The 24956-nt window shown below is 48.4% G+C and overlaps 1 protein-coding gene across 2 annotated transcripts in view; it reads right to left on the bottom strand.

The window, feature by feature from the left end:
- pdzrn3b (PDZ domain containing RING finger 3b) overlaps positions 1-18461 on the bottom strand; it is a 74857-nt gene extending 56396 nt beyond the window's left edge. For both annotated transcript variants that reach the window (XM_049023059.1, XM_049023058.1), the window contains exons 1-3: positions 17628-18461; positions 14181-14270; positions 9548-9649 (exon numbers count right to left, since the gene is read on the bottom strand). In XM_049023059.1, the coding sequence (XP_048879016.1) occupies positions 9548-9649; positions 14181-14270; positions 17628-18341 (906 nt within the window). In that variant the 5' untranslated portion in view covers positions 18342-18461. The remainder of the gene's footprint in view (positions 1-9547; positions 9650-14180; positions 14271-17627) is intronic.
- Positions 18462-24956: the final 6495 nt, after the last annotated feature.

The raw sequence follows: 24956 nt of genomic DNA on the forward strand, positions 1-24956 counted from the left end.
GGTAACAACAAAGCCTTACAATTGCTTTGAGACAAATTCATGTCTGATGTCTGCGGTTATAGAGCAAATGAGAATTTAAATAAAGAAATACACAAAATCATAAGCCTGCTGCCGGTAAGGTCGAGGAAACCTCGCTGTTCTCTAGAAGTACCAGGGAATGAAAAAAAAAAAGAAAAGCTGAGAAAATTCCTGGAATGTGGAATTATCGGCCGCCCGGAACATTCCCTACGGATGGCATTGCCGACTGCAGCACGATCCGTTTTCCCCAGATGAAAGAGGCGTGTGTTTTTCGGAGGACGGGGGGTTTTGGCGTGTCGGCCTGGGAGGGGAGGGTGTGTCCGGGGGGCCGCGATCCCAGAGCATACGGGCGCCGAGGTGAAGCCGGGCGACAGGGGGCCCATCCCCCCCCCCGCATACCTCGCAGTCGCGGACGCAGGCGAACATGTGCTTCACATTTCCGTGGCTTCACACAAAGCAAGGAGCTCCGAAAATATTCCGCTGGGGCAAAAATATTCAGATTTATTGGAACTGAAAGTAATTTAACAGAATGAATTAGCATAATATACGTAAAAGGATTAATCCAACTATGGAAATATGCTGATAAAAAATACATTCGCCTCTTTGTAAAGCCTCCTCATCGCTCCTCTTTAAACCCGAGGAGGGCAGAATCGGGCCCCTCCGCCGACGCCTCAGACACTGCCTGGGTCCGGAGCAGGCCAGCCGTCTCCACGGGCCTCCTGAATCAGATAAAAACGCGTCTGGATGTTTGGGTGGGACAGCTGTGGGGGGGCTCAGGTTACACTGCCCCCTGTCAGGGAATTTGGGGGACGGGCACACGACACTGGGGACTCCAGCCAGCTGCCGCAGCGCGAGAGACACCAGGTCACGTGTGGGGGCCGTGCTCAGCTCCACGGCACCATTGTTTCACTGGGAAGTCGGGGGGGGGGGGCGGGGGGGGGGGTCAGCACACAGTCAGGAAGCACTTATTCATTCACTTTTTCTTTTCCATTGAAGAAAAAAAAAAAACGTTAAATAAACTCCTGTCTGAGCTGAAAGGGGGACTGAGGACCGAAAATACAGGCTTTGTGTTCGGCGGGTCGAGCCCCAAAGCAAAGGCCGGCATCCCAGCATGCCTTGGTAGCGAGAGAGCAGCTGCTGGCCTGATATAGCGCAGCAGGCCTTGGTGACTGTGACCCACCCCCACCTTTTCAGGGTCCCAGGTTCGGGTGTGAGACAGGGAGGGTGCAGTCACAGGGGAAACCGCCCGAGCCCTGCTGTTACCTCCCAGTGCCGCTCGGGCAGGTGTGTGGGGTCCGTGCTGCTCACACTCAGAGGTCATGGGTTCCTGCCCCCGGCCTCCACCCCTGAGTGTGGTGATACAGTCTGGTACACACACATTAGTCTGACTGTAGTCTGATGCAGGCATCAGACCGGGTGACACTGGAATGACGGTGACATTGTGAGGCACCTGAGGGAGGACAGGAGCATGGGAGGGGGGCAGGGGGTCCCTAAACACTCCATAAAGGAGCAGCTGTTGTCCGGCCAGTCGGTTCGGTAACCTGACGCCGGCCGCAGATGTGAGGAGGTTTATTTAATGTTGCCTGTCAGGCCCGACACGTGACGCGCTCGGCCGCGGAGGTCGGCCCCGCTCCCGGAAGCTTCCAGCGTCACCGGTGACCCCGTGGTCCAGGGGGCTGCTAGAGTGTGTGAACGCTGCCCTTTCCGTGCAGTGCGGAGGCATTGGCAACTTTGCCAAACTGACTGACGGCTTGTCGTCAGCCAGGTTAGTAATATACACACTGCTATTGATATTGGCTTTACCTGGTTCTTAACAGAGATCAAGCAAATTGACTATACTGTTACACAAGGGTGTGTGTGTGAATATTATACAGCTGGTTGAAATCCCTGGGTAGGCAGAGTGATTTCACCGCTGGACGTGGCCCTTAAGCCCAACGGCTTCAGGGACTGAACCTGCTCTCTGAACTGTAGGTTACTTTGGACAAAAGCATCTGTTAGACAAATAAATTGTAAATTTAGTATATAAGAGGGTAACATTTCAGGCACCATTACAGTCTTTGAGTAGGTCAGCTTGGTATGTCGTCACAGTTCGGTGGCTAATGGTGAAATTTTTTGAAGCAACTTCAGGGGTCTGAACAATCAGCTTCTGTTACCCCGGAGATACAGCCAAGCTGACATTTTTACAGCAGGGAAGGTAGCAACCCCAGCACAATAGCCTTAGTGAGAATTAATTCCGTTAACTAGCCCTCATATCTTCCAGATGCCATCCACTTTGATCAGCTTTCCCTGAAAAGCATGTCAACATTGTCTGGCTCACTGAAGGTGGCGGTCACGTGGCAGCCCGCAGCGGCCCGGCCAATCAAAGGAGCCGCAGCCCGGCAGCCAACAGCGGCTCGGCCAATCAAAGGAGCTGCAGCACTGCAGCCCGCAGCAGCTGAGCCAATCAAACGAGCCGCAGCCCGGCAGCGGCTCGGCCAATCAAACAAGCCGCAGCCTGGTGGCCCGCAGCGGCTCGGCCAATCAAACAAGCCGCAGCCCGGCAGGCTGTTCAGCTATATTGGCCTCACCTCAGCGGGCCGATGCGGGCCCCCTTTGAAGCTCCCAGCAGTGGACCAAGGCGGTGACGAGGCCGGCGGTTCGGGGCAATTCGCGGGAAGCCAGAGCTCGGCCTATCAGGTTTCATGATTTGTTTTCGCTCCGCTGGCTGCATGAGTCTCCATGAGTGCTTCGCATATATCTGATCTCCATTCCACTGTCGCAGCTGAGGGTAGTGTGCTCCTCATCCCAAAAATGCGTCCAAAATGTCGAGAGCAGTAACAAAAATCCTACAGCGTAACCAAAAAGCACATTATCAGCTGCTAATAAAGCACACTAATGACCGAGCTGCTTTCTGAATGAAATGACATGGGACTAAATGCCTTCTAATAAACGTATAATATATAGCGGTTGCTATTACTTTTTTAAAGATCTTTAAGACTCTGACCAATGTTCCGGCTAAAAACTGGATTTATTGTGTACTGCTTCACACTGAAGACAACAAGCCTTGGGGCTAAACCATTTCCTGGTTGCTCATGACAGCAATAACTCCAGCCAGCCCCACTTAAATGACTGGCTGGGACAGAAGGGGTTAATCCACTCAGATTAATTAGGTAGCCGGCAAGAGAAGCAGAGGATTGTGGGAATAATTCCTCCTCGATGTTGGCGAGGATCGCAGCCAAGCTATTCCGTCAAAAATGCTGGAAGCACATTCCCTGCCGGAACATCACAGCACCCCGATTCCACAGCAAGACGGAGGAGAACGTGGCAGAACCAAGGGCCTTAATCATGACGGGGGGGGGGGGGGGGGGGGGTGGGGGGGCACTCTAGTCAGTGGGTTAAAGCATCTTCACTGCCATTCTCACAGTGACCTCCCCCCCCACAACCCCCCAGCTGGTGGTCTCACCCTTGTCGGCCAATCTTATCCTTTGAGTCAGCTGTACCCTGAGTCATAATGTTAACGGGAACATGTTTGCACAACCTTTTTAAACTGCGGATTAAAATACACACACTGCCTGATGTCCACTGGGCTGCCCGACCGTAACCCATGTTTAAGGGAATGACCATCAGACTGGGAGATTAAAGTGGAATTTTAGGACAGTGACGTGAATCAGTTTGCATGACTGCAGCCTCATGCATCCAGGGTTGAGGAAGCAAATGCTGCTGTCACTGTGAGAGGAGTTTGCATGTCCTCAGCTTCTACTCTGCAGAAGCTGCCCCGGCCTGCATGTGCCGACGCATGCTGACGGGCCAAAAGGAGCCATTTCCCCTCCTAATGCTGAGCTGCAGGCAACAACAGCAGAAGTACAGCAACCAGGACAGTCTGTTACACTCCATAAAATATCACTAAACAAGATGCTTCCTGGCCAGATTTGCTTAAAGGTGACCCCAAAAGGAAATGACTGCAACCACAGACTCCAGGCAAATTAGCAGCAACGAGCTAATTAAAGCCGGATGTGCCTCAGTTTGTCGCACACGTGTAATATCTTCATAAAAATCCCAATGAAATTAACTTAAGTTCCTACTTTAATCACAGGGAAGTCAGTTCCACAAATAGCGCACTAATAAAAACATGTAATAACTGTTACAAAACCACATGCATAAACTCTCTCTCAGTACATACACATATACACAGAGGGGCGCGTGCGCGTGTGTGTGTGTGTGTGTGTGTGCGTGTGTATGTATGTATGTCTATAAATATATATAGCTTTGCGACAAACGACCTTTCAGCAAACAAGTGGCCCCTGCACAATTAAAAGGCTACACCTTGACGTAATTAGCTAATTCATAATACCAAGATTGTACTGCATGCTCTTGCCTCCTGTAATTGATTTCACATCTATAAACTGCGTCTCTTATTAATAATAAATAAACAAAAGACAGCGATAGCCTGGGAATTCGTGGCCTGCCTGAGACTGAGCGTGGCGGCGGTGGGTGGGACTGCGCCGTCATACCGGGGTGGGGGGTGGCGAAGTGATTAATGGCTGGATACATTACCGAGGCGGGTGGGGGAAGGAGGGGCCAGGAAACGGCAGGTCATTATATATCACAGCCAAGGGTCCGTTAATCAGCCTATTAGTGCTTAATTGAGAGAGTTAATTAAGGGGACACAGGGGGCATGAAACCTGAGAGTCTGTGGCCCGATCGCCTCACTGGACGGTACCTGTCTGCGACAGGCTTTGACGATGGGGTGTCAATGAGAATGCGTCACACGTGGGGGCTAAGGCGAGGCTGTGACACCCCCCGACAAAGTCACCGCTACTGAAATCCAGCTCACCCGCTCGAGTCCATGTCGCCCAAGTGATTCCGGAATGTTCCGTGCGGCCAAGCCCAAGGAGGCCATCCTGCATGCAGGATGAAATCCAATAAAGCCGCTCACAATGGGCCAATTTCCCCCACCGGCGATTTCATCAGCATGTGATCCTCGTGCAGGAATCGCTGCCAAATCTGTCCTTGCAGAGCTGGGAAGCAGAGTCACATGAGCGGCCGGAAGCAGCGTGCCCGGTGACACGTAATAAAATGGGGAATAGGGGTCGGCACGGGATCTCAGAACGGGACACAGAGATCCCTTCCGGCAGCACCTGAGAACAACAAAAAGCAAAGCCAACCGCTTGGATGAGGCAGAAGGTGAAACCCAGCAGGGGACACAGGCAGGAGCGTGTGTCCTGCTAGCCACCGCGTAAAAGACACTCTGACGCTCTAATGAGCCGCCATCGGGGTCCAGCCCGACCCCAACACCAGCATGTTGCACCATAGAGAAGCCTAGAGACGGCCTAGTGTGATGAAGCTGCTTATTTGGAAACGCATCTTATTTTAGCAGGAATCCTTGTCCGACGAATCTAAGAAGAAAAGCTGGCGGGGGGGGGGGCAGCAATCCACATAATAAAAGAACGCAGCAGATCATTATTCAGGGGCCCCTCAAGGAGGAGGCGGCGGTGAGGGGCGACGCAGCTAGGCTCACTTCAAAAGGAATTAGCGCTTGTCAACATGCAAGCCCGTAGCCTGCCTCCTTCCCTCCCACTATCAGCGCCCATCCACAGCCTCCAGCTGGGGGGCCGGGGGTTTGGGCCGCTAGGCCGGCACGCTGGGAGTCCCGTACTTGCGGTAGGATGAGGTTGCGGCCTTGGGAACTGCAGTCACAGATACATGGTGCACTAACCTTTACTTCAGCATGCAAGCTGCCCCGTCTTGGCAGTTTGCCGGGATTTACCAAGATTTCACAACAACGGCATCATTTCCCGGTGACTGTCCTGACTCTCCAGACGGCCTGGGGTGACACCCTGGCCTTCTCTCACGAGCAGCGGCGCTGTGTTAGATTTATATCTAAACAATCAAGGTGACAGGCATTCCTTAAACTTGTTCATTTTACATCTCTCGACACACCTTTCTCCATTTGTGTTTTAATTTTAAAATTTTTTTTTTTAGCTTTTACACAGTGTACATGCCAGAATTCATTGCAGTCGGTCTACAGATTAGTGTTGGTCTGATTTCAGTCACTGTGAATTTGTCGATCACGCGGTCTTAATTTCTGAATAGACGCCATTATAAGACTAAAAAGTTCCTGCGATTTATAACATCTTCCACTCTTACCCCCGGGAAACGAGCAATAATTAACCTAATAAAAGGAACCTAATTAAGTATTATGGTCAATATTTTCAGCAGCTTGCTAATGGCATCATAAACCGCTTCCGTCATTCTCGTAACATGTAGCTACTTCTAATCCTCAGCCTCCTTTTCCCTTCCGTGCTCCTCCTGCTCCCTTTCTTCACCCCTTCACTCTCAGGCCCCAGATCACGCTGTTCCTTCGCTTTGCCTCAGCATTAAATCGGCGATACTAAGGAAATCATCTTTTCGTCAATCGTCTGCCGCTAGCTGTACACAGAGGACGTCCTGACATAAAATTATAGTGGTTAACATCTCAGCAGAGTGAACTTTAATGATAGGTTACGTTTGCTGATGTTATGTTACGAATCAAACATGGGAGTCCCTATGGCGCTTAACTCTCCATTTGTGTATTAAAACAGCTGTTAAGGAAAGGTAACCGCTCAGGCATCGCAAGGCGAATGTTACATCGGTTTCATCGGTTTGTCGAGACGGAAAAACCCACCGCAGCCTCATCACTGATGCTCAGCTCTGTCACCATGGCAGAAGCACAGGTGTCAGGCTATGGGGGAGTGGTTATTCTGACCTACGTGGGGGGGGTAGTGCTCGTCACTCATACCTGAAAGGTTGGGGGTTCGAATCCCGTAAGTGCGCCAGTTCTCTGCGTGTGGCAGTGGGGTTTTCTGAATGGTTACAGTGAGGTGCAGTTAGGCCAGCTGATGTCTTTAAATTGCATTTTTTGTGTGTTTATATGTGGCATCCACCAGCCTTGTACCCCCCACACCCCACAGTACGAAAATCACTTAAATGCTCTCTGTTGTCTGTGATAAATGGCAGCACCGGTGAAACGTTAAGTAGCCGAACAGTTAAGGCTCCCAAAGAAGTTGATTTTGTAGATCCCTACATTAGTACAGCTGTTCTTCTTTAAAAACAAACACGCAGAGCCTGAGGTAAAATAAACTTTCCTTTGATTCCACACGCGAAGGTCACCCAGAGCGTATGTGTAAACACGCCCAAGGATTTCGAGCTCTGAAGAAAAAAAAAATCATCAGGTTTTCGGTGAGTGGAAATCCAAACGCCTCCTTGGGTTTAATGAGGGACTCTCTCTAGAGGACAAAGAGCCATTCATTCCCTCACTCATCGATTTAGCCCAAATCGCAACACCGCAGAAGTGAAGCAGCCAGAACCCTGTGGTTCTGTTCTGCTGAGGTAGTGTACGGGTCTGTATGTAGGCCTGTGCTGACGCAGAACAGCCCTGCAGGACCCTTTCAGCCCAGAAACACACTCAAGACAAGTTCCTCCAAAGGAACTTTTGAAGATTCCTTTTTGCTTTCTGGTTTTCCAGCTTTTATATGTTATCTGTAAAGCATGAACTTTGGAGAAACCTAATCTATTAAAAGATAGGTTACGGTCTTGCTAAAGGCTATGACAACGGTTTGTGTGTGATCCGAATCTCCCACACCTGCAGTACCAGATCTGATCCTTCGTCAGTTTCTTGTTATACATACGTGACTCATTTGCAAAGCAGGGACTGTATGAAGTAAAGCATGCAGCAGAAATTAACCAATCACAGGCAGGAGGGCGGCACGCTGACCATCTGATACACAGCACTTTCTCCTACTTGACCTCACTCGATGAGGCATGGCACCTATGCAGACACATGGTCTGGTCCCCTCCCTCGGGACTTAGGAAGCCTCCCAACGCCGGGAATGTGACAGAAAAGGCCAGCAGGTCTGGAGAACCTGCTGACTGAACACAGTACAGAACACAGGGACAAGCCGGGGGCATCGACTTGAGAAGCCCCCCCCCCCCCCTCGCTACACTTTCCGCCTGAAACCAGAAACAGACAGGAAGACGCCGCAGGCAAATTGCCGGTGGCTGCATGGCACACTGAGTCACACTTTTTCATACCTTTTTTTTTTATTGAAAATTATTCCTTAAGTAGAGCGGTTAGGAACTGCCCGGCCACCCAGGCAACCAGCAGAACTGAATAAATATTTTAGTTCGGGGGTCATAGCCCCTCCCTTAACAAACCTTTATTCTTCATTTGGACAGCAAATGGAAAAGGTAATCTTTTTGGAGAATTCTTTCCATCTACTTTCTTGTACAGGATTGTGGGGTGGGGTGGGGTGGGGTGGGGGGGTTGAGATATGCAGCACAACAGGGCTCTCTCTCTCACAAACACACACACACACACACACACACACACACACACACACACACACACACACACACACACACACACACATACATACATACATACATGCAAACACACACAACTTCAAGTTCTTTCTTATAATGATCTTCAACTTAACACTCAATTCTGGCTTTATAATAAACTAGTATAATAGTATAATAAACTAGTATAATAGTATAATAAACTATTGACTATATGAGGTCAAACGTTTCCGGGACCAAGGCTGGCCCAATACTCCGCATCCCTCTCGGATCGGATGCCCCTGGTGCGTGAGTCTCCATGAGTCGAGGCTACAGAGCCTTTGCTGGAACTGAAGCAAGCCTGTAACCACGGCAACGTGGAGTCGAACCTAACAGCACTGGGGACGAGGCAGGCGACAACCTGGCAGGGATACCAGCTGGGTACAGGGTCACGCTCAGAGACCCCGATTCGCCTAAACCACGGTACACCCCCCCCCATCCCACACACACAGCTCGGACTCGCTGAACCAGCACACTGGCCCACTGACCACATAAACGACATACGATATACGACTCCTCACAGCTAATTATTAATGGCGCACAGGACTGTTATTATTTTATTTACATTCACCCTTCAAGCCCATCCGTTCCTGACCGTTACCTCACTCATAGATATTTTTAGAAGAACATTCAATGGAAACCAGAGGGAAGAAATCCGTGCCGCGTGCTGCAGCATTTTCACTGCTGGCCTGTCCCCGATTCATCCTGAACGCCGACGTAAGCGACATCCCTGGCATTTAACGACAGTGTGGTTCCACCTTAACAAGCGTGACATATTCAGACAGCCAATTCATTAAGACTCGGAATTACTAAAATAGCTTCGTGCACCTCAGAAGCCATTTGACAGGCTGCAGTGGTGCACAGGGCCCAGTTTCTGAAACAGCTACAATATGAAAACAGCTGAAGTCAAACAACAAGGGGCGGATGCTTTAATTGGGAGTAATGCAGTTTGCCGAGAGACCTGTGACCTCATTTCCTGTCTCAAGCAAAACTAAGGCACTCATTTAGCTGAGCAGTATAACCAGATTTAATTCCTTCAATAAACAAACATCTCTGCCAGAAACATTCCTCAGAGGGTGACGGCAAAGCTGACAGAGGGTTTTGGTTGTAACTGCAAATTTATGGCGCGACCCCCACCTAATGGGGCGCAAGCCAGAAATGACTGCCTCTGTACCTCCATGATCCGGTCGTGGATCTGAAGTCCTCCATCTTTGTCCACGGGGCCATTTTCCACAATCTTGGACACGAAGATGCCCTCGCTGGAGCCGCCCTCCTCCTACACGGGAGAAGGAAGCCAATGAGATTTTAAAAATTAGAACAATCGCTTAAAAACACAGAGCTCAGCGGAACAAGCCTAGACGTGTCTGACGGGACCGTGAACGAGTGGAACAGCACGGCCCCACTCGGCGCTTCTGCACATGAATGATGACGCCGTCTTCATCTCCTGATTGGAGCGGCTCAGCACCTAAAAATCACGGCGGGTCGGCCACAGGTGCACATTAAATACAGTTAATGTAGCTTCACTGCCAGGCGAAGCATTTGTCAGGTCTCCAGGAAGGACATGGCCGAGCGGCTAACCTCAGCCAGACGTGGGGGAGGGGGAGGGGCACAATTGTTGCATGTCTGTCACCCTCCAGTCCCAGAACTCACTCTCTCCAGCCGGCCTGCCCTACCGGGGCCCTCTCAGCACCCTCCAGTCCCAGAACTCACTCTCTCCAGCCGGCCTGCCCTACCGGGGCCCTCTCAGCACCCTCCAGTCCCAGAACTCACTCTCTCCAGCCGGCCTGCCCTAACGGGGCCCTCTCAGCACCCTCCAGTCCCAGAACTCACTCTCTCCAGCCGGCCTGCCCTACCGGGGCCCTCTCAGCACCCTCCAGTCCCAGAACTCACTCCCTCCAGCCGGCCTGCCCTACCGGGGCCCTCTCAGCTGGCATCCCCCCCTCCACCCCGACCCCTAAAACACGGCTCTTTTCCAAACATGCCTTCAGTGCATCAGGAATGTCACAACATGGTCTGGCGAGGGCCTTAAAGGCTGCCGACAACTTGTCCGACACCCGGTCCAGCCGATCAGCAGAAAGCAGGGCGGCAGCCACCCAGTGTCACTCTCTGTAATTCTGATAATTCTCTTTGCTTTTATGTCAGGAGGAACATCTGCTTACAAAGTCATGAAATGCTAGAAAGAACCCCCCAAAAATATCAGATCTGCAGATCCAACCTGGTAAACAAGTCTGTAAAAAGAACTGGAATGATCGCAAATCCACAACGACAGGAATTAAAATTTATAAGCTTAAAAAGCTGTGGTTATTTGGTAGTTTTGCTCTTGTAAAAGTTTCATGTGCCTCTGCCTGTGTCAAAGGAGAAAACGGCAAATTACACCCCGACACCCCAGCGGTCGCTCCCTCCCAATGAGGTAAACACCGCAGATGAATTTTAGAAGGACGTGAGATGATCGGCTGATTGTGATTGGAGGACATCTCATGCCTCCGTGCACCGTTTCTGAACCTAGGTACTGCAAAGCATCAAAGTCAGAAGTCCCTTCAGCCTCACAAGGTTTGGGGTTCGGTCAGTTACTGAGGTACGCAGCTCTCACTGGGAGAAGCGGGAAAAGGGGCGGCTTCTCACAGGGAAAGTAACACCAAGAAAACATCGGCTTCACACAGATCCCTGCTGATACCAAGGAGCTCCCTCCAAGGCACTGGGATGGGCTGTGGCCAGAGTTGTAATCTTTAATTCAACACCATAGAAGATAATTATAGCCTTTAATCTGAAAAAACCAAATCCACTAAGCCAAAGCTAAGTGCCAGGACAATAAAGTCTTGATTTATGCTGTCTATATATAAGACTGGGTACAGGTCTGGCGAGAACATTGCTCTGATTAGGCTATGAGAATGACCATAACCCAACCCTATGAGAATAACCCTAACACAACCCCATGAGAATAACCATAACCCAACACTCTGAGAATAACCATAACCCAACACTCTGAGAATAACCATAACCCAACACTCTGAGAATAACCCTAACACAACACTCTGAGAATAACCCTAACACAACCCCATGAGAACAACCATAACCCAACCCTATGAGAATAACCCTAACACAACCCCATGAGAACAACCATAACCCAACCCTATGAGAATAACCCTAACACAACCCCATGAGAACAACCATAACCCAACCTTTTGAGAATAACATTTCATCATTTTCGAATTGTACTCACTATTTAAAACTGAAGTGTCTGCAGTAACAAAGAAATTTGAAGATGACTTCAATACAAATTTGATATGCTTTGTTCTATTTTCAATTAAATATAAGTTTATATAATTTGCAAATCATTGCATTTTGTACTTATTTACATTATATTTTCTAAGGCACAACATTTAGAAACTAATAGTGAAGAAAATATGAACACAAATAAGAACACAGCTCACGTGGTGTGAGGAGCAAACAACCCAAACGCTCTCAAGGCTCATGGGAATTATACTTACACAAAAATGTTCTGAGGGCAGAAGGAAAAATGATTGGTTCAGAGAGTTAACCATTCAGGTGGTAGAGGAGGAGGGTCCAAGCAACTAGAGGAGGCGGGGCCAAAGAATCAGATATCTTGGTCCCGCCTCCTCCAATTGCTCCAATTTCTCTTTATCCAGCTGCTGAGAAAAGTCAGATAGAGAGAGATGCTGATGTCGGCTGCGCAGCTTGTTGTGGCAGCAGGTCAATCAGCTCCAGCGACAGCTGATATGGAGCATTACTGGGATTCATAGAGAAGAGAGGCGATAGAGGCAGCTTACGGAGCGCAATGAAACCTTTAAAACGCCCATTAAACTCAGCAGAGGGTGATGAGAGGTGCTGCATGTTTCTAACCTGCCCACCTACGTTCTGTAGATAATACATTACTTCTCACAGTGCATGGAAATGGGAGGCTCTGGGCTCATATTCTGAGAGGTGATTCCATGGCAGCCATGGAGCTGGGGGTTAGGGGCCGTGCTCAAGGGCCCACAGACCTGTGAGTTACGGAGGCTGGGCTCCAACTAGCCACCTTCCGATCACAGGCACAGAGGCTTAGCCTGCCGAGCCACATGCCCAAGTGCGTATAGCTGACTCACTGCTACATCCTTCCATTGCATGCCGACATTTATCACATTCAGACGCTTAGCCATGTCTACAAAAATTGCCAACTCTGCCAGCCAGGCAGGTTCTCACCGTACTTGACCATTTTCAGCCAAAAAGTGCCCTCTCTGTTTGAGGAAAACACGTGCAGTGCAGTCCCCAGGCTGAGCCATCTAACGTCACTGTGGTAAATTACACCTCCAGACTCAGCCTCTATATCAGAAAGAAGCTGTCGAAGCTGGCAGTGGTACTGGGCTTCTGCGGAAATTAAATTACTGGTCTTCATCACCGGTGTCACAACGTGATCGCATTGCGCACAGGACTTGGTGAATCAAGCTGCGGATGTTAACAGTATCCCCCCCCCGAATAGCAGAAGATACGCACTGAAATAAATCCACGACTCTTATGTGGCCCTTAAGATTTTTGAGGTTAATTAGTCCCTCTGTCATTTTCATGTTATCATCAATTCCGCTCAGAAAAATTAACACCTGAGCACTTCCTGCTTTCATCACAGGCCAAATAAAAGTCACACCCTCTTCCCCTCACTTGTCTTCTGATGTCTGAAGACATTTGCTCAGATCTCCGTGTAATAGTGTTACAAGCGAGGAAAACATTTGTAAACTCTTGCTTCTTTTCGGGGCAGATGTTTCCAGCCGTCTCCGTCACACAATCGCTAATAAACACACCCTCGCATAAGGGTTTTGCATGTTCAGCGATTAGTTTTGCTACATCATTTTTCTTCTGACTCCTTGGCTCATCGCTACGAGGTTAGAAGAGTTTCGAGTTGTTTCACTTTGCCAACTCATTGGCTGTCGGAGAATCTCGGATAACACTGCATGCTAAGTTTCGTAACGTTGTTTCACCTTAAATTCTTTCATGACTGCGACAATCTCTTGGCAGATCAGACAAACAATTCTTTTGGTGAAAAAAACAATCAAATTTCCACAAGTGACGACCCTCACTATCCACTTCACATAGCTTCTGTACTAAAGCCATAATAAGTCATTAATGTTACTCACTGACAGCTTGTAAAAAAGTAATATTAGAGAAGCGCGTGCGATCCTGCACGTCTGCTGATTTCATTAATGAGCACATTAGTTCAGCTTTGTTATACATTTTCATTTGGCGGTTCGAATATAATACAGTCAAAGAGACAAACTGTGGGCTGTAATTGGTTGGGAGCTGGACTTGGGACACCCCTGCCCTTACACACGCCTAGGAGAATAACCCTAACCCAGTGGTGTTCAGACTTGTTTTTTGACACATCCCCCCCAGGGCTGATATATCAGTTCTGATCCGTCCCACCCACACACACACACGCACACACACACACACGCGCACACACACGCACACACACACTGACCTGGCACCTGTCATTTCAATTATTTTAATGTATCATATAATATGCACAGGCACATAATGTCCTCATATTATTTTTAATATTTTTAAAGTTTGACATTTCAAAACAGGTCAACCCCCACCTCAAACCTCTTTCCCTGTTTTTCTTTTCCCTCTGACCGGCACTCCCTCGCCCTCAACGATTCCTTCATTTCCCACCTGGGGGGTGTGCCCCACAGTTTGAATACCACTGCCCTAACCCAACCATACGAGAATAACCCTAACCCCGCTGGCAGTGACCCTAACCCTCTCTGATGGAGATTACAAAGCCGTTGCTGAGCACGTTCACACCGTTCACCTACCCCACAGGGTCTGCCACCGCCGACGATATTGAATCCCAGGGACCCCGACTCCCGATGCAGGACGGCTTTGATGCTGATGGTTTCTCCCACCTGCAAACAGAAAGAGGGCAAATGGTAAGAGGGGCAGGGGCAGCAATACTGTGACGGGGTCAGAGGGGATGCCCTGCGCTCACAGCCAATCACAGCAGAGAAGAGCACGGCGCAGACGGCTGGCGTGAGGCTGGCAGGAAAGCAGGGAGCAGCAAAGGCCGCAGAAGAGGCTGCTGTAAGCGGTCTGTCTCCATTCTCCCTATGTGGGGGGGGGGCATGTCAGCTGTCACTCTATGTAAGTCATACTGTACCATGACTATATATAAAAATGGCATCAGTGGTATGCTGAAGTGCATGCTGGCCAGCTCATCTGACTGAGTGTAGAGGCCGTCGCTGCCTGTTAGAGCACCAACAGACAACATCGGGAATGAAATAACAAATATATAGTTCTGGTGGAAACTGGAAACAGAGATCCATCCTGCTTTTTATCCCCAGTTAGGGACCAGAATACCAGCTGGAGTCTGACATGGGGGAGAGCCCCTTAAATAACGTAGCTACTTTGTGTAAACTATTCCAAGAAGTAACTTTGTATCTTAAGCCTTTCCTGTGTAGCACACACTCATTTCTTTGTTACTCATCTGTATCCGTACTGTAATCATCTCTGAAGGCACAGCGAAACATTTTGTTTGCTTTGGTCCTTTTGAAACGTGCAGCTTAAATTCGAGACCCAACATCTTCAAACGTCTCTGTCCTCTTCAATCGCAAGTTGAAAACAAAAATGATTCGCTGTTTCACAACAACATAGAAGATATTTTAAGGAAATGTTTGCAGCATGCCAAGTTGGCGGAGGGTGAAACGAATACTGCAGATCTCACTAGCCAATAAAATACAGATTTTTAAAAGTGAAGTAATAAGCAACCAATGAATATCAGGCAACAAAATGGGGCCCCTCATATCACGGTCAGTCACACCCTTCGGTGATAACAAGTGACACAAGGCAATGAAACTGAGGCTAGGAGCTTTCTCATACCCACAATACCCTGCTTCCAGCAGCGATGGTGATGAGGGAACGTGACACCAATTCAATGGCGGCTTTAACTGTTTTTGACACGTGGGCAGGAGTGCAGAAGGACATAACCGCCCAAGCGTATATTCACACATGACCCGGCTGCCCTGAGTGTGGGGGACCTGCGTTTAACCGCATCAGGACCCCGTGGTGGCCGGTGGCTCGCCTGTCTCTAAGCGTTAATTCCACTTGTATCTTTCAATCTGACTCTGCCACATGCTCACTAAAGGTCCCACCAAACAAATCCTATTCATACTGCTTGACTAAATTTGAAAAAGAAAAAAAAAAAAACCTTGAAAACTCCTCCCACTAGGCAAATACACCATCTACATAACGATTATTTTTTTGGCTGTTGACTCCTTTCTTTACAGGCTAATTTAAGAAATCATTCCCTCATAAATGCTTTCCAGGAAAACAAAGACATGTATAAGGACTGCTACGTTCTTCCGTACACCACGTTTCATTTTGGAAAATGTGCCCCACCCTAATTAGACTGAAACGCAGCTTGTCCTGTTATGGGTCAAATGGTCATTCAGCCAAACCATTTAAATAAGGTCTCTCTGAGAAACCACCGAGTTCAGTACGAAATGCATAGCAAGCAGGGTAATTGTTCCGCTTGCTGGCTACAGTGTGGTCACGAGATTCGGGATTCAACAAGTTTTACTGGCTATATACAACAAGTGCAGTGGAGTGCTCACCCACTGGGCCATTACCGGTATAACAGTGCATAATGAATAAAGAGCCAAAGGACAATTAAATATGCAACAGAAAAACAGCCTAAAACAGTATGGTAGATGGTAACTACCAGAAGATAACTATCATACATGTCAGTCTATCACCTGTATCTTACAAAGACGAGGACCCTGCAGACAAAGGATTCACATAAACCAACCCACACAGCTGTTCCTAAATAATCAGGTTTAAACATCTAAATGAGAGCAGAGCTCAAAACAGAACCCTTCACTGGCGAGGTACGTTTGTGATGAAAGGAGACTTTGTGCCGTATCTTGTGACAGGGGATGGTTTCCATGAGAATTATCTGAGGGGAGGGTGTGTGTGTGTGCGGGTAAACAGCAAATGTGATAAACCGGTCAGGGATTCTCAGAGACGCTCCCCGCCATTAAGGTAGAACTTCAAGCCGCTCTCGTTCAGCAGCTCAAGTGAAGCATTGCATCCTGGGAGACATTAAGGCAGCAGGTCCTGCCTGCTATTACTTTAATTCATCGGCGTGTTAAAGAGTTACTTCTAAGAGTTAAAAAGTTACCCAGATACCCTAACGGCGCCGGGGGTCCCTTCTGTCCTCAAGTTCACAGCCACAGTCCAGTAACAGTCACGCAGATGCTTTCCAGTAACCATTTATGGTGTCACAGAAATCCGCTTCATCACATACAGCTAAAGCTTCGCTCAGCAGGAGAATGAGGCTACACTGAGTTTCACAGAAACACACACATACCCCATTGTAGTCTGTGTAAAGCTCCTGAGCTTGAGGACGTTTCTACCAATGGCTCCCTAGGTGATTATTACTAGAATATTTGCTGCCTCACTTTCAGCCCACTGCAACAAAACAGACTAAATGCTCTAAATGTGCAAACAACAGAACGATGGAGGGAAGAACAGAACATGACGTGAATCACACACTGAAATGTCATTATAGTCTTCTGGGACATTCCGGCCAGACTTTGGAGAACAGCAGTCTATCAGATCAGAATCTGCTCAGACGGTGTATTTATATATTAAATAAAACGTTCCCGTCTAGCCCCATTTTATTCTTGTATTTAATTTTGTATAGGAGTAATATCTTATGGTGATGCATAGTTAAATGTCAAAGTGGGGTAAGATGGTGATGTAGCGTCACATGAGTGTGAGAAAGTGGCAGAGTTTTGGTGAGGAAAGGTGAATAGAGTCCGGGTGCTGGTGTGTGCAGAGGAGCGGTAAATATTTGGCCCACCCCTCCCCCCCCCCTCCCCAAAAGTGCCAGCTGGCCCAAACTGCAGCTGACAGACATGCCTCCAGAAAAGATGAGGAGTGGAGGAGAAACAGGAAAAAAAATCTCCTGACCACCCAACAGCCCTTCCAGAACCTTCCAGCATTGGAAATCCCATTAAACAACTTAAGTAACGACCACAGGAGACTTCAAGTCTGGTTAAAGAAAAAGTCCGCGTTGAGGTTACTTAGTAAGCATCTTTAAAAGAGAAAAAATCGTGGCGGGGGGCGACTCGGGGTTTCCAGTGTGCTAAGTACACTGTCAATAAATTTTTTAAAAAGTTTAAATGCGATTTTTTTTTACTTTAACGCCGGGTTTAAAAGGGGGTGCTAAACATCCATCTTTAATGGCTGGGGCTCCCTCTCACCTTATAGGGGGGAGACAGGCTCTTGGTGAGGGAGGCGATCCTGGCACTGTACTCGGTGAACTTCTTCTGGTACTTGAGCGCTGTCATCTGCAGTTCGTTGTGCACGGCGGAGAGCTGTGCCACTAGCGCCTTCTCCCTCTTGCTGGACCTCAGCGCCTGCTTCTTCACCTCCTTGTCCAGACTCAGCACTTTGGCCTGAAGCGCCCCGTTGCTGACTTTAAGCGCTTTGAGGCAGCAGTGGCCGTCCGATCGCTGTTCCCTGTGGGTCAGCATCAAGCCGCAGCCCTTCTCGCAGATGCCCACGGCTCTGTAGTCGCAGCTCTCCCGCATGTGGGAGTCCATGTCCTTTAGGTTCAGCACTTCGCTGCATCCCTTATTCCTGCACTTAGCGGGCGAGTAATCGCACATCTCGGCGTGCTCCGCAAGATGTTGCAGCTTCACCACTTTCTCGCAGCCCCTGGCATGGTTGTCACACTTTATGTCCAGCTTGAGAATGAGGTTCCGCAGCGGCAGGACGTGGTTCAGCTCCTTGGTGGAGATCCTTTGGCACTTGACGGGGCAGCTGCTCTGCTGAACGACCCAAGGCAGCACGCAGGCGGCGCAGAAGACGTGACCGCACGGAGTAGTCAGCGGATCCTCCAAAACTTTGTTGCACAAGTTGCATTTAAAATCTGGGTCCACCGCACCCTTGAAGCGATCCAGCTCAAATCCCATGTTTGTAACAGTCGCAGATGGCAGAGGAATCGCCACAGACGAGAGCAGGACTTATCTTAGCGTGTCATTGGGAGGACGCGCACCGTCCGACTCTTTACTCACTCCACTAATTGCCGGAGACTTCCTTTAAAAACGCAGTGGAATTCGCTACCGTACTACCCGTAAGAGAAGAGCAACACGTTTTGCGCTCTTCCATTTCGTAGCGAATATTCGTAAAAATACGAATAACACGTGTTCTAGCAAAACCTCTGGGTATTTTTTATGATTTATGCAGACTTTTGCTGTAATTCACAATCATATTGTATGTGGCTGTATTTCCATAAAACAGATTATAGCTGTTGTTACTCACAGAAACCATGAAAACTCATCACTTTCTTAGTCTGAAAAAATAAAACCCACCCTGTTGCTTTCACCCGTACAGAACAGAACGTGAAAGCCTAAGAATCGTCCTTCGATCTGAGTTTGTATGGTTTATGTGTGTGTGGTGCTGCAGGGGGTAGATGTTAAATCCATGAGGGGATCATTATACAGTTTAAAAATGTGTTTGGTTTCCTGCTATAAGAACCTTGAATACCTCCATCAACGGACACTGCTGGCACTCGTGTATACCAGACCATGTTGGTGGAGTCTGAGGTTTCTGGGATGTTCTGTCGAAGGGGTATTGCTTTGCTCAAAGCGCAAGCTGAAGCTACAGCAGGGATGGGTGAGATGGTGGCGTTCTGGCTATCACTGACACTGACAGCTCTCATCTCACTGCCTCTCTGCAGCGTGGCCGACCTTCACGATCTGCTTCGTCTGTCACCGAAGACGGCGCCTGGATGCTACCTGCTGGATGCTGTGTGACTCGGCACGGAGCCACTGGGTGTGTCTGTGTCCTACGTCCGTCTCCATATGCCCCGGGGATATTATGGGATGGGTTCTCATTGTGCAAACTTACCCGAAGGAATAAAACATGGAATGAAAAATGTACACAGTAAAACACGGACACCAAATGGACATATACTTGTATTTTGAGCAATATTCCGGCCCAGCATATTAAACATCAACAGCCCAGCCTTGCGCCCCGTGTTTCCCAGCATAATCTCACTGGGATCCTGCACTGAACGTTCAGCTATGCTCCTTGTTTCATATCGTGGTGAAAAATAGCAAAATGCCTAAATTAATAAGTGCCACGTCAATACTGTTGCCTTTATCAGAAAATGATAATGACACCACGCCACAAAAGCAGGAGCTCTCCAACGAGCAGAGATTCCCACACGGCCCACATGTCTCTCTGACGTATCTTAACTGGAAGCGGGTGGCGATGATTACAGGATGGCAGGAGTCCAGAGCACAGCAGGGCCTCATCACACATCGCGAGGTAAAATTTATGATGTCAAATACGAAAAGAAAAAAGTAGATGCTGATGGTGATTTTTAAAAATTTTGCCATGTGAAATACGTTTAACATATGATAAAAGTTATTTAGCACTGGGATAGTCTTCATGGAGCACAGTAAGTTATTCCAGGATTGTATCATACTCTTTTCAGGACATCCAACCATAATTGCTAATAAGGCAGGACATTCATTGGATGGGGCACCCATCCAACCGGGTATTCACTGGACGTAGGGCTGGTCCTAGCCAATGTGGCGGTCTAGGCAAGCATCATGGCCGGTGCCCCTATTTATGGCAAAGTGAAAGTCTGCACCCTCTTAGAAACTGGCACCCTTGTGGCCACCCTATACCACTTGCAGGATTGACTGGCCGAGACACCAGTCAGGCAGGGTATTCACTGGATGGGACACCAGTCAGGGAGGGTATTCACTGGATGGGACACCAGTCAGGCAGGGTATTCACTGGATGGGACACCAGTCAGGGAGGGTATTCACTGGATGGGACACCAGTCAGGGAGGGTATTCACTGGATGGGACACCAGTCAGGGAGGGTATTCACTGGATGGGACACCAGTCAGGGAGGGTATTTCCTGGATGGGACACCAGTCAGGCAGGATATTCACTGGATGGGACACCAGTCAGGGAGGGTATTCACTGAATGGGATACCAGTTAAGGAGGGTATTCACTGGATGGGACACCAGTCAGGGAGGGTATTCACTGAATGGGATACCAGTTAAGGAGGGTGTCCCCCAGCCGTGTGCCCTGGGATAGACTGGCATCCCACGCAGGGTGTCCCCCGGCTCCGTGCCCTGGGATAGACCGGCATCCCACGCAGGGTGTCCCCCGGCTCCGTGCCCTGGGATAGACTGGCATCCCATGCAGGGTGTCCCCCAGTCATGTGCCCTTGCTGCCTGGGACAGACTCCAGGCCCCAGGGGTCCTGAGCAGGATAAGCAGCGGGAAGATGGATGCACCTCATTTAAACTCTGAACAAATGTAATATTTATCATCTGGAAAGACCAAACAAACAAGCAAACGGTTTTCTGTGAAATATGTAAGAATGAACCATAATAAGATGATTTCTCTGATTTTAATGACAGTGGAACTGAGATTGTTTCCCTGCACTGTCAGTAATTATCATCTGTGCACAATGGCTCTCACTAAGCTATCGGTGCAAAATGCATAATCTTCACAGCTTTATTGCTGATTCTAGTTAATTAAAAATGTTAAAACTCATAAAAACAACTCCGAAATACCTAATCACTGACGCAAAATATTATTAAACTATTTGAAAATGTTATGGCATCCGAGAGATCAGATTACAAAGTTTCATGTTGTGATGAGTGAATTGTCAGAGCAGCCGAATTATGGCCTGGTCACCGCCCCCATTGAGATGCATCTTTAATAGCTCGCCTGTGAATTTAATTCTGCCAGGGTGCCTGGAGACCCAGCGTCCTTCGGCACAGACAGTGTGCGTGAGCGTGTCGCCCGTGTGCAGCGGTGAGGCCCAGGCTGCACACAAAGACCGGCTGTGCGGGTGGCTGGCTGCCTGTTCACAAAGCACGCCTGCAGCTCCCTGAGAAACGACGCGCTGTGTGTCATTTACAATTCAAATGCCTTTATGACATGGCGTTGTGTGTCCTACCGTGGCAGAAAATGCCACAAAATACGGGAGGTGCCCTTACAATCAAACCTTTCCAGGTCCTGCATGTCCCGCCATCCACATCTTGTCAAAAAACTTTTTGAATCTGTAGTTTTATTCCTGCTTAATACACTGAAGCTTCCTGGTGTTTTACCAACATACACATGCTAAGCATTTTCTCGTTCCTGTGTTTTATTTTTAAATAGAAATTGATGTTATTTCTATCTCTCCTCCATATCGACGATCAACAGAAATTCAAAATGGTCTTTCATCAGGGTTAGAAAATGGTTTTTCCAGAGCGGATAGTATTCTCATGATCTGAGGACGCGGCTGTGTGTTTGTTTTTGAAAGACAAATGCGATGAGGGGCTCAAACAGCAACAGATCGTGGCAGAGATACGTCCGCAGCGATAAGCTCCGACTCTCTCCTGGATGAGACACTGAAATGAGTGGTGGGTCACCTCAGGCCACGTGCAGGACCCCCCCGCCCTGCCTCTCTGCTGCTCAGTCTCACACCCCACGCAGTTCAGGTTACTGTAGCTAAATCAGAAAACCGTCAAGCGTGAGTCTCTCTCCCGTGGGTCCTTGTTTTGGGACTAAGGCAGCCCTCATGTATCCAGGGGAGCCCCGATGACAGACGGTGCGAATCGAAGTCCTGCCCTACACCTTTTTAACCCCCCTCCCCCGCAAACCACACTCTGACCCGTGTGCCAGTAATCACGGAGGCGTACAATAAACCAGCTGATAACACTGTGCTTTGACACGTCTTTGGAAAACACAGGACAAGTGCTGTTCACATAAAGAGGTTTCCCGTACGCGGCGTAGGGCGGATGAAAATCAACAGCTATCGACCAGTCAAGCCTCATGTTCTGTGCATGCATGAGCTACACTTTGATACGGATGCTACGAGCCAGAAATTTTGCTCACTAAGCGAGAGGGGAACAGAAAAACTGAGGCCCATGTATAGGGGCAAAGGTTTGATGCAGGATGATGCCAGAATAAAAATGTTCAGGGAACTAATCTCAGTTCCTTGATCAAAAGGGGAACCCTGACCTATTTCTCAAACTGCATGCAAAGCAAACATTTACAGCTACATACTAATGAGATTTGTAGCTGTATGGGTATGCAGTCAAGAAAAACAGTTCAGACTTTCCCACTAATTAAAAGAGCTTCAACTACGAACGAAGGCGTTTCTTACTATTTATCTACGGGAATGAAGCATCGCAAAAATGCTTGCTTGCTTCTCATTTTTGATGGTATTTTTGATATTTAGTTTTCAAATCCCTTGCTCTGGACTGTCTGATTTCACACAGGAACAATGCACGCATTTGCCAATGCAGTCCTTGCTGACATGTTAAGGCGTTTAAATGAATGGACTCAGTTGAGCTGAAGAAAACTGGTTAATATGGAGGCGAGGTCAAGAATGGCTGTATCTACACCTCCTGGAGTCCCGGCATCCGGCATGTTTGCTGTGTGCGCCGCACAATGCTGCCAGTATCTCGGTGAGATGAATAATTGAGTGCATTAGTTACAGGGCTTTCCATGGGAATAGGCTGCGAGATTAGAAACAGATGATTCTTTCTGAGAGGGACACTCGAGCTGTGTGAGTGAAGAAGAGAAAAGACGCGAAAGGTCTGAACTGGCATGCCAGTATATCACATAAAGTCCCCCCTGACGCCATTTAAAGGGGCCAGACCGAAACGCACTTTAACAGAACAGTTAAACAACTGGCTCTGACGTGAACTTAAGACGCGCCCTTATGAAAGCCTGTATGTAATATTCCCAGCAATTGGCCTTATGAGGTCTCTCATCGCTTTACTGATATGACTCAAGCATTTTTAAATTAATTAGAAATCAATCCCCTTATCCTTGCTATGTGTACGTAAGGAAAACACACATTCACATTCAGAATTACACTCGGACCTATAATAACGCATCAGCTAATGAATGTACCATACACTGCTAATCTGTGTCCTTAATACTGGTGGGTAGTGACTGGAACCTGCAGTTTAAGTAACTGCCCACTTGTCCTTTGATCTAGCATATAAAGCTGCCAAGAGCACCAGCAGACAGGTGACTGTGAGATGTAGTATTTCAGTTCCCTGAAAGAGGTTAAAACAATGGATAGAATTTAAATGAATATATACTGATCCTGCTTCAGACAGTGCGCGATGGCAACTGTAATTTACAATAAACAAGTCATGTGGCTAAGAATATTCATAAGAAAGGGCACCCCTAACCATAACCATAAACCCAATCCTTAACGCTAAGCCTAACTCTAACCCTAACCTAACCATAACCCTAAACACAATCCATACCGCTGAGCCCTAACTCTAACCCTAACCATAACCTTAAATCCAATCCATAATGCTGAGCCCTAACTCTAACCCTAACCATAACCCTAACCCTAAACCCAATCCATAACACTGAGCCCTAACTCTAACCCTAAGCCTAACCATAACCCTAAACGCAATCCATAACTATGAGCCCAAACTCTAACCCTAACCATAACCCTAAACCCAATCCATACCGCTAAGCCCTAACTCAAACCCTAACCATAACCCTAAACCCAATCCATAACGATGAGCCCAAACTCTAACCCTAACCATAACCCTTTCAAAATTCAGAAGGCAGTAGGGAGGCCCTCTACATTGAGCTGCACTAAATAAGTAATGATGAAGTTTTGCTCAGCGTTAAGTGTCACTGAGTTCACTGAGTACGTATTTTTAACTCGGCATGTAGAGGAGGGCCATAGTGAGCAGAGCTGTGGCCTGCTGGCTGGTCTCTGGGTGCTCAGGAACATCTGCTGCTAGGGAAGAGGGGAGGTGTAACAAGCAGGGGCCAGTGCCAACATGCCTTAGCAACATGCTGTCTGACACTGGTGGTCAGGAGTGCAGAGGAGGCGAGGAGGCGTAAGAAGGGAATGAGGAGGGGTTGAGGATGGGGTGAGAAGGGGAAGAAGAGGGGGCAAGGAAGGGGTGAAGAGGAGATGATTAGGGATGAGGAAGGGATGAAGAGCGGTGAGGAGGAGGTGAGTAGGGGATGAGGAGGGGGTGAAGAGGGGACGAGGAGGGATGAGGAGGGGTGACACGTGTATTGGAGGGATGAGGAGGGGATGCGGAGGGGGCCAAGCGGGGAGGGCTCATTCACAACACTGCTGAAAGAAGGCTGATAGGGAGGCAATGTGACAATAAGCGCACCACAGTGATGGCATATCAGGCTAAGTTTGGCACTCGACTGATACAGCCAATCTCCCTTTGGGAGGAGTGACATCATCGCTGCGGTATGTCGGACAACTGTGCGACTTTCTGATTGTCAAACTGCAGAAACAAATGTAGTCAAAATGCACAAGATATGACAAACTTCTGTCTTTGAACTTGATTTTATATTATATTATTACAAAGATGTTAGATTCTGTGGCAGATTAAACCAGGAAATCCGAAACCAGTGGGTCACATGTGAGGATCTCTCTACTCAGGTTCTTCTCAGCTAAGATCTCCTGTGCAACAGCCTATCAGCTGTACTGTGCTCCACAGGATGTGCAGAGGAAATACTGGGCTGGGATCCCATAAGAGAGACGAAGCTTTTCACCACGTTTGG

The sequence above is a fragment of the Brienomyrus brachyistius genome, chromosome 8, assembly GCF_023856365.1.
Source record: "Brienomyrus brachyistius isolate T26 chromosome 8, BBRACH_0.4, whole genome shotgun sequence".
NCBI classification, from domain to species: Eukaryota; Metazoa; Chordata; class Actinopteri; order Osteoglossiformes; family Mormyridae; genus Brienomyrus; species Brienomyrus brachyistius.